A 10,770-nucleotide genomic window follows, 5' to 3' on the forward strand; every position below is an offset into this window, starting at 1 on the left:
TATCTTTCTATTCACAGAACAGTTTATTGACCTACCTCACCTGGCTGGCCACACGGCCCTTGGGCCAGGGGAAGTATCAGTCTAGCTGCAATTCAGCTGGGCCACAGCCTCTGCCCTGCAGAGAGGGCCGCAGAGGCAGGAGAGAACGCTGGCCAGTGCAGCCCTGAGCACAAGAGAGCCCCAGCAGAGGTCCAGACTCAACTCCACTTGATGTTCTTGTCCTCCTCGGTCATGGCCGGCGTGTCAGTGACGAGGCCGGTGCCGATGGTCCGGTTGCCATCCCGCAGGGTGAAACGCTGGCCTTTCTCTAAGATCATTGGCTGCCGCAAGATGAGAGTGAGCTTCAGGTCCTCCCCGGGCATGGCAAGCTCCTGAAAGGCAGAGACAAAGACCATGCATGTTTCAGGGCACCTTCACTTCCTAACTGGTGGTTACCAAAGTTGAAGGTTATGGGAAAATGCAGCAGGGTGATTCTGGGGAAACTTCTGTCCCAGCTGTTAAGCACAGGCAAACAGCATATGCAAAGGCAGAAAGGACTGATGGGACTTCCTTGGTGGTCCAGTGGTTAGGAACCCGTCTGTCAATGTAGGGGACATGGATTCAATCCCTGATCTGGGAAATAAGATCCCACAGGCCGCGGGGCAACTAAGCCCCTGGGTCACAACTACTAAAGCCCACATGCCCCAGAGCCTGTGCTCTGCAACAGGAGAAGCCACCGAAATGAGAAGCCCGGGCACTGCAACTAGAGAGGAGCCCCCACTCTCCCAACAGGAAAGCCTGTGCAGAGCAACGAAGACCAGGACAGCCACTAAACAAACTAGAAAGATAAAAATTAAAAAGGACTAGCGATTAGCGTCCCTAAAGTTTTTCTTGAGAAAAAAAAAACGTTTATGAAATTTTGGGTTATGCAGGTCTTGAGCTCAAGACTTCTTCTGAGCCTTTATGTAAAATACAGTGGAACTCTGCTGGGGAATCTCTGTGGGTCAGTGCTAACACAGCTAAGAAACCCTGGGTGAGGATTCGTTCCGCCCAAATCCACTGATCTGACCCTTCCATTACCAGCTCTCCCCTGGCATCATCAGCCGGGCATTCTTTGCCAGGGAAAAGTCACCCCTGCTGTCAGATACATCATACCTTCCCTGGAGGCAAGATGATCCGACAGGCCATGTCCCAAGTCAGGGAGAACATGACGGGCATGAAGTGGGATACAAACGGCTTGTGGCGGCCTCCCTCTTCCTTGCTGAGGATGTACACCTGGGAGAGGGGGCAAGAACGTGTGGAGCCGGGCCTGGCTGGGAACACCGACCCTCTACAGCGCCTGCCCCCCACCGCCTGGAGCCCTCACCTGTGCCTCCACCTTCTGGTGGGGCTGGATGGAGCCTGGCTTGGCCATGACCAGGCCTCGCCTCAGGTCCTCCCGCTTCAAGCCTCGGACCAGGGCCCCAAGGTTGTCACCCGCCTCCGCCCGATCCAGGCTCTTGTGGAACATCTCAATGCCTAAGAGAGGGGAAACACGCGGGAGAAGGGTGTGGGGCACAGGGAGGGCACGGGATGGGGATCTACGGTGGGGGGGGGGGGTAGTCAACCTGGAGGCGCTGGGTCCCAAGGCCGCCTCCTGTACCTGTCACCACAGTGCGAAAATTCTTGCTGTGTCCCAGGAATTCACACTCATCTCCCTTCTTCAAAATGCCACGTTCGAGCGTGCCTGTCACCACTGTGCCCCGGCCTGGGAGGGAACAGGACAGGACATCAGGGACAATGCATAAAGTGGCAATGAGGGGAAGGGAATGCACGTGAGCCAGGTCCTCACCGGGGATCGAGTACACTGACTCCACGGGTAGCAGGAAAGGCTTCTCCAGGTCCCGGGTGGGCACCGGGATGTACGTGTCCACAGCATCCAGCAGCTTCTGCACGGACTTCAGGCCTAGCTCGGGGTCACGTTGCTATGAGCGGGAGGTGACAGGACTCTGAAACTTCCATTCTGCTCCTCTTACTTGCCCAGAGCCAGGCCCCGGACTCAGAGCAGAGCTCTGGGTGCCCATCCAGCCCCATCCCCAGCCTGACCCCGCCTTCACCTCAAGGGCACAGAGGGCAGAACCAACGATGATCGGAGTCTCCTCCCCTTTGTAGCCAAACTCAGTCAGCAGCTCCCTGATCTCCAGCTCCACCAGCTCCACCATCTCAGAGTCCTGCACGGCGTCCGCCTTATTCACATATACCACCACATGCTCAACGCCAATCTGGTGAGAGAGAGACACAGATGGTGTCCTGAATGCCCAACACCACCCCCCGCTCCACCCTTTCCCGGGCTCGTGAGTACCTGTCTGGCTAGCAGTAAGTGTTCTCGGGTCTGGGGCATGGGGCCATCATTGGCTGCCACCACCAGGATGCAGCCGTCGAGGGGGGCAGTGCCTGTGATCATATTCTGGGGAGAGAGAGGAGAGGAAGTAGTGTAGTTCCATGACCTCCTCCGCTCCCCAGCCACCTAACTAAGCACAGACACTTCTTTACCACTGCTGTGATGGGCCAGGCCCACAGATTCAGGATCTCCAACCCATACATCTCAAATATCTTAACCTCCTCCCCACAATCCTAACGTTTTTTCTGAGGGGGGCAGTTCCCAGGCCCTGCCCCCAGCGGCTCTCTCACCTTAACGTAATCTGCATGACCGGGGCAGTCGGTGTGGGCATAGTGGCGGGCGGCTGTGCTATATTCCACGTGAGCCGCATTGATTGTGATACCTCGGGCTCGCTCCTCTGGGGCGTTGTCAATCTCTTCGTATTTCTTAAACTTGGCCCCACCTCCCTCCGCTAAAACTAAGGGAAGGAAGGGAACACACTTTTCAGCAAGGCCCTTTCCACTTTAGAAAAGGACAGTCCAGGAGAAGCAACCTTCCAAGACACCCTCCTTCAACTCCTGGGGCTAGTAACTTCAGGTCAGAAGGTTATAGAGCCTCAAGGGCTAGCCCTGTGACTTCTCTAGGCTAACAGTTCCGCTTACAGGACACCTTCCCAGGGCTGGAGGAAGGCCACTGGGGGGTCCCCCAACTTATGCGTGAAAAACTTCGTGTTCACAGGAAATCTGTCTTCTGCATCCTGCAGTGTACTGTCTGCCCAATTTCTGGCGCCTTGTGCCCTGCTAAGTCGCTTCAGTCGTGTCGGACTCTGTGCGACCCTGTGGACTATAGCCTGCTAAAACTAAGGGAAGGAAGGGAACACACTTTTCAGCGAGGCCCTTTCCACTTTAGAAAAGGACAGTCTATGTACAGGCTCCTCTGTCCATGAGATTCTCCAGGCAAGAATACTGGAGTAGACTGCCGTTCCCTTCTCCAGGGGATCTCCCCGACCCCAGGGATCGAGCCAGCGTCTCTTACGCCTAACCTGAATTGGCAAGCAGGTTCTTTACCACTAGCGCCACCTGGGAAGCCACCTGGCGCCTTGGGGCAGCACCAAACACCTAAGCAGTTACTCCGCGGGCCCCGCCCCCCTGGCTCCAAGTCCCACAAGCAGAGCAGGTGCTGCTGGAAGCCCCCCACCCCAACCCCACTTACTTTTCGTGATGGCCGCGGTCAGGGTGGTCTTGCCGTGGTCTACATGGCCGATGGTACCCACGTTCACATGGGGCTTGTCACGCACATAGGTCTTCTTGGCCTCCACAGCCAGGCCACGGCACAAGATGGGCAGTGCCGGGGCCTTCAGCGGCCGCAAAAGACCCTGCAATAGTGGTGCCGGGCCGGCGCCGAGACCTGCCGGGGCAGATGCCTGGAGTCACGGCGCGGGTCTGAGCCCGGCCGCTCCCGACGACCCCCTCGTGAATCCCGGCTGCCATGGCCCTCCCCGCCCCCTCACCGCTGAAAAGGGGCGTCGCGCGCAGCAGGGTGGCGGCCGCCATTGTGGTCGTACTGGCGCCCGTAGCGAGTAGCGGGCTCGGGCGCCGGCGCGTGCAGCAGGGAAAGGGCAACTGCGGATGGAAGTCGCTTCCGGCGGAAGTTAGGGCCGAGAGGGCACGTATGGGCGCCTCTAGCCTCCAATCTCTATGGCCCTGTCAACTTCCGGGCGCGGGGCGGAACACGTCCAGGAAAGTGCTGATGGTGCTAAGGGTCGGGAAGCTTTCCAACGCAGTTCTCTCTGGTGGCGCCGGGGGCGATATGGAGCATCTCATAGCTCGCTTTCGCCCCGGAGGCTCATGGGCGTTGTAGTTCCCAGGGCCGTGAGCTGTAGTAGCTGTAGTATAGCACGTATCGTGGGAGGGCGAGGCCAGGTCCGGAGGGACCGGCCAGGCCTTCTTGAAGATGAGGCAGCGGCCCCGGCGTGGATGACTCCGGGACGTCTTGGCCCCGAACCACCTGGAGTCCAGTCCGACCCGCCGCGCGGGTCTGACGACAGATCTGGCGGCCTTGTGTCGCAGCTGGAGGTAGGACCAGCCGCTGCGGCCAGGCTGAGGAAGACTCCCGGGAACCTCTTGGGTGGGTCTCTAGTGTGACCCACCTCTCTCCTAAGCCTTTGTTTTCTTATCTGTAAAGTGGGAATAGTATATACTTCACAGGAAGATCCTGACATCTGGCTCTGAGAGGAAATGAGCTGGGCAAGAGACAGAAAGGGGGTCCAAAAGCCTCCGGGTTCCAGTCTTTGGGACCCTCCCCTGGCTCAAATGCCCTCCCCGCGTGGCTCAGCCTGCGGGGACAGAGTTTCCCGTCCACCCCTGTCGCCCCTCAGCAGGCCAGAGAGTAATTCTCTCGGTCGTCGGTCTACCCACCCAGTTTTACAGATGACCAGGTGAGAGACCAACTTCTTGTGCCTTTAAGGGCAGCCTGAGTCTTGTTCCCGCTGTGTCCCTGGCAACTTCCACAGGGCGGGGCACTCAGTGAGTGCTCAATAAATGTCTGTTGACTGAATGAATGAGTGCAAGGATAGTAAATGACCTTTAACTTTCACATCCATCATCTCATCACCGTGGGATGATAATAGCAGCTGCTTAACCTTGATTAATGTTTCCAAACTCATCAGCTCCTAAGACTCAGTTGATGGTGTCCGTTTCAAATAGATTCTTTAATTCCTCCCTTGGAGATTATGATTCAGTAGTGTCTAGGTACAGATAAGGAAACTATATTTATTTTTAACACTCTTCTTAAACTCAGAGGAGTTTGGGGAACTCAGAATTAGAGCTTTTCATGGTTCAGGCGTTGTGCTTCATATTGCTTCACATTCAATGTTATCCTGTGTGATAGGACCCCATTTTATTAGTGAGAAAACTGAGCATCAAGGTAATTAAGAAACCCAACACAGCTAAACTCAAAAAAGTGTACACTTAGCCACTTCACCGTACTATAATTTAACTGTCATTTTACAATGAGAAACTTGCTAAGACTTCTGTCCTCCTAGCCCTCTAAACCCATCAGCTTTGATGAGGAAGGGCTTGTACAATACGAAAGGGTTCTCCTTGTCCCCAACCTGAACCTCAGTCATTCCACTTCTAGAAATTTATCCTAAGACACTATCAGCCACTACCAGGATATGAAATATTGGGGGCTGGTACTTAAATTAATGCTTTCTTTTTTAGTGGTGCTGTATTTATTTTAATGTGTACTACTTTGAAAGAAAGGCTGGCATTGTAAATGTTGTGTTAAAAAAATGTTGAATCAATTTAAAAAAACAACACTTGATAGACAAAATGGGTGGTATGAATATATGGCAAATCTGGGGAGAGGTGTATGTGAATGACTGAAATTTGCAAAACACAGTGCTCAGAAGAGTCCAGAGGGAGAGAATTTTTGTAGAACTGTTGATTGTTGCACCCTGTGTCACAGGAGTCTTGATTTGCAGATGAAAGAATTTACATGGACTGGTTGGAAAATTGTGTCAAGGTGGTAGGCAGCTTACAGAATTGTGGGGTGGGCTGGAGAAATGGATCCTAAGCCATAGGTCTGATCTGACCTGATAAGAAAACTGCTTCTACTGCCACTGCCACCAAACACTAAATGCCAGGACTTAGACTTGTCTGCAACAGTGACTGCTCATGGTCCTGAAGCCACTTCTACATCAAGAAAGTGACCTTTGGGACTTCCTGGTAGTCCAGTGGTTAAGAATCTGAATTCCAGTGCAGGGGACTTGAGTTCAAACCCAGATGGGGAACTAAGATCCTACATGCTGCAGGGCAACTGGGCCCATGTGCCACAACTACTGAGCCGGTGGAGTGCTCTGGAGCCCGTAAGCCACAACAAGGATCCCACATGCCACAACTAGGACCCAACACAGCCATAAATGAATAAATATTTTAAAAAGAAGAAGGAGACAGACCACCTCTGACTCTGGGAGTTGTTGCATCAGGATGGGAAGCCTGGAACTACCATGCCCATCATGCTCCCATCCATGGTGAAACCAAAAATCCAGAAGTGGGCAAAGCAAAGAGGATCTTAGAAGCCTGGACTCTACATGCTGTGAGATGACAAGTGTCTTTATTGTTTAAGCCAGATGGTGTTAGAGTTGTCTGTTACTTGAAGCCAAATACACCCTAACAGCTAAGTCTGCCTTACAGCACTTGGACATATTTCTTGGTGTCACTTGTCTGAGACTAAGTAACTTGAGTAGGGTGCGGACTGGTCTTCCTTTGTCTCCATAAACTGTGTGCCTGGCCACAGCAGGCCTCTGTGCATATTTGCACTTGAACTGTTCACAAGCCTTCCAAATCGAAGGGTGCTACCACTGTGATACTATGAACCTGATATACCCCAAACAGGACACTTTGTTTCTCCCATACTCTCCTTACTTATCTGAATAAATGGCACCACCTTTGTCCTTTCCCCCCACCCCTACACCTATCCACTACCCAGTCCCACTGGTTCTCTCTCCAAAATAAATCTCAGTGTGACCGCTTCGCTCTCTCTCCCGTCAACACTGGGGTTCAAACTGGGATCGTCTCTCACCCAAGTTACCTCATGATCTCTCCAGTAGGTCCTCCAGCTTCTGTCCTTATTCTCAATATCTGTCAAATCCATCTTCCACATGACCAGATTGGTCTTTAAAATGTGAATCAGAAATGAATCCTCCCTCAGTGACTCCTTAGTACAAGTGGGATAAAATCCAAACTCCTACTTTAAATGGGTGAATTATATGGCAGGTTAATTATATTTCAGTAAACATATATTTTTTTGTCAGTAAACATATTATTAAGGAAAAAAAACCCGACATCCTCCCTGTGGCCTGTGATCTGGCATGGGCATGATCTAGCCCCTGCCCACCTCTCTGATCCCCATCTGGCACTTCCCTCACTCTCTCCAGCCACCCTGGGCATCTTTCTGTTCCACAAACACCCCACGATGGCTTCTACCTCAGGGTCTTTGCCAATGTGCTTCTGTCTTCCTGAAATGTTCTTCCCTGGAGCTTTCCCCACGGCTTCTTCCTTCTCATCTTCTGACCTCACATGTCACCTCTTCTGACACCCTCTTACCAACGGTCCTTTTATTCTCTTCATAGCACCTAAATATCCAAAATTATCTTAGTAGTTTGCTTGTTTGTTGGGTTTTGTTTTTTGTTATTTCTCTCTCACCAGCTCATGATACTAAGAACTTTTTTTTTTATTTTAGGAATAGTGTCTAACACGTAGGTCAAGAAACATTTGTTGAAGGAAGAATTTGTTGAATCATTTCAGTTGATCATTCAGTGAAGCGCTGTGTTGGGCTTAAGTTTCTCAGTGTTTTCAGTGGAAAGCAAATTTTGTATTCACAGTCATTTAAAAAATACAAGTGAATCACTGTAACTTCTGGGGCCTCTGCTTTATAAAATGGGGGTGAGTGAAGAGGTTAAGCTTTATGATCTGCAAGGATTTTTTTTGTAGCTGTAACTTCTCAAAGGAGGTGGGGTCTGCTGTAATTGCAATGGGTTCTGGGCTGACCTATAAGTGAAAAGAAGTGAAGTCGTTCAGTCGTGTCTGACTCTTTGCGACCCCACGGACTGGAGCCTACCAGGCTTCTTCGTCTGTGAGATTCTCCAGGCAAGAGTACTGGAGTGGGTTGCTGTTTCCTTCTCCAGGAGGTCTTCCCAACCCAGGGATCGAACCCGGGTCTCCCACATTGCAGGCAGATGCTTTACCCTCTGAGCTGCCAGGGAAGCCCAACTTAGTGGCAGCTGGGGACTAGGGCTTAGAGCCTTGTCCCTGGTGTCACCCAGCAGACTGATCGGAAGCTCAGGGGCATCTGTCGCTCTTTGCAGGGGCTCACAAGTTACAGACACTTCTGTCACTCAGGAAATTCCAGCCAGCCTGGCAGTGTCTCCTCAGAAATCCCTCTGGATATTCTCCTTGGAATTATCCCCGCTGCACTGCCTTGGCCGGGTCAGCATTACCCCCCTCCTGGACCACTGCACCCATCTCCCCTCTATGTCCAGTCTCAACGCTCCCACACTGGCCCTGAATATCCTTCCAAACACAGAACTGCCATCACACTCATGTCACTCAGATGTGACCGGAGACACTCCAGTTGGAAACACTCTGTGAAGGTCACACAAAAGCTGCTAAATAAAAGGCACTTGAGAGGCCACCTCAGTGCGTTGGCCTTGCATAGCTTCTTAGAGGAGGCTACACTTTGGAGCCTGAAACCAGAGGGAGGAAGACTGGCAGAAGTGGGGGAAATGGCGGGTGTAATATCAGAGACAAACCTAAGTGAAGGTGGAGTATGTTAGCTGTCAGAATGTTCTGATTGAGCAAAGCATGATTTGCTTGGAGGGGCAGGAAGTTCTGGCCAAAACACCAAGGCTGAATTTGACATCTCAGAAAAATGAGACATCTCCATCTCTTGGGGTGGGGGAGGGTCCAGATGACCTCCAGAAGAAGCCGGTAAGCAACCACTTCCCCCTCAGTGAGAGACTCTGGTTTTCCTTTGAAGAACCACCCTCTGCTCTGCTCAGCCCATGGAGTTTGACTGGAGCTCAGCCCATTCCAACCTCAGGTGATTGATCAGTCCATGATCCAGTGTTTACCAATCAACCTAATCTATCCTTCACAGTCCCACTGTCCATTCAGGGTTAGTATTGTGTTTCAACCCCCACCGGTGACCTGAAGGTCAGTTCTGGCACTTAACTGCCCAGAGTTAGCAGAGACCCCACAAGGTAAAGGCTCACTCCACAAGACTGCCCCCATTTCAGATGCCAGCTGCAAGTGGGGTCCCCTGGCCATCTATCCTTCTTGCCAAGCACCTACAGATCTGGGAGTGTCCATCAGTCCCCTCAGGTTTGATAATTTACTAGAACAATTCACATGGTACAGAAAAGCACTATACTTACATTTTAGTACAATTACATTTTATAATTAAGGATATGTCAGGAACAGCTATGGAGCACTATACTTACATTTTAGTACAATTACATTTTATAATTAAGGATATGTCAGGAACAGCTATGGAGAAGGAAATGGCAACCCACTCCAGTGTTCTTGCCTGGAGAATCCCAGGAACGGGGAAGCCTGGTGGGCTTCCATCTATGGGGTCACACAGAGTCGGACACGACTGACGTGACTTAGCAGGAACAGCTAAATGAAGAGCTACATAGGGAGAAGTCCTGGAGGGTCCACATAGACTTGGGGCATATCACTCTCCCCACACATCAGTGTCTTCACCAACAAGAAGCCCCACTGAGCTTCAGCGTCCAAAGTGTTTATTAGGGGTTTCATTACTTAGGCACAGTGGAGTAAATCACTGCCGTGTGACTGAACTCAATCTTCAAGTCCCCTTCCCTCCCTGGAGATCAAACTGGCTCAAAATCCCAACCCTCTAATCATAAAGTTGGGGCTTCTGCTGACAATCCCCCATCTTGAAGCTATGTAGAGGCTTGCCATTAAGTCGTTTCATCAGCAAAAACTCAGGTGTGATCGAAGGGGCTCACAAGTAACAGACACTTCTGTCACTCAGGAATTCCAAGAATTTTAAAAGCTTTGTGCTAGGAACCTGCAACAAAGACCAGACAAATTCATCATACAAAAGATGGGCACTGGGTGACCCAAGCTGAGCTGATGAGATGCAGCCCTACTGCACTTGAGCTAGAATTATTGGAAAAGCTATGATCTATCTCTGCTGGGATCATGAAGCTAGTAGAATGTAAGCTTGGAACTCTGGTAGCCATCTTGCTCCCTAGGGGGGGACAATCTGCTTGAGAAGGAAGATAACCCAGAGGAAAGCTAAGCTAAGAGACAGAGCAAGTTCACATGGACCCTGTTTGAGCCTCTGGCTCCTGCCATGCCTCATGTCATTCTATCTCTGATTTTTTTTTTTTTTCTTGGCCATGCCACATGGGATCTTCCATGCCACATGGGGTCTTCCTAGACCAGGGATGGAACCTGACCCCTGCAGTGGAAGCATGGAGTCTTAACTGCTGGAGTGCCAGGGAAGTCCATACCTCTTACTTTTGAATTCTGTGAACCAACAAACTTTTAGGACCTTAAATGGAGTAGGGGAGGTGGTGGTCCTATTACTTGTAGCTGAAAGCATCCTGAATATTACATCCCCTGTTCCTAAGGAGGAGGAAGTGTTTTGCTTTTCACATTAACAGCTTGCTTAACCTGGGCTCTTGGACCCATCCTTTCCCTGGGATGGTAATTGAAGCTTCACTCTTTCAATTACTATCCCTTCTACTGGCTCCCTTCTCCTAAGACTTCAGACATAAAATCCGGCTTCCCTCAGGATATAAACAAACAAGCAAACCTCTCCATCCTCTACAACCCTCCATATCTCCTTCCCTTTTTGGCCAAACTGTGTATGACAACTCTTCACATTCCTACCCCCAC

The 10,770-nt window shown here is 51.2% G+C and overlaps 1 protein-coding gene across 1 annotated transcript; it reads right to left on the bottom strand.

Moving 5' to 3' along the window:
* TUFM (Tu translation elongation factor, mitochondrial) lies at positions 1–4,001 on the bottom strand. Its single transcript, XM_055408816.2, has 10 exons — positions 3,849–4,001; positions 3,551–3,745; positions 2,650–2,816; positions 2,321–2,425; positions 2,076–2,240; positions 1,811–1,943; positions 1,622–1,726; positions 1,346–1,497; positions 1,135–1,254; positions 1–371 (listed from the first exon to the last, which is right to left on the bottom strand). The coding sequence occupies exons 1-10, from the start codon at positions 3,889–3,891 to the stop codon at positions 198–200; spliced, it is 1,359 nt and encodes a 452-aa protein (XP_055264791.2). The 5' UTR covers positions 3,892–4,001; the 3' UTR covers positions 1–197.
* Between the last annotated feature and the right edge of the window lie 6,769 nt (positions 4,002–10,770).

Source organism: Moschus berezovskii, chromosome 27 (assembly GCF_049115385.1).
Source record: "Moschus berezovskii isolate FMDL1 chromosome 27, NW_MosBer_1.0, whole genome shotgun sequence".
In the NCBI taxonomy this organism is placed as follows: Eukaryota; Metazoa; Chordata; class Mammalia; order Artiodactyla; family Moschidae; genus Moschus; species Moschus berezovskii.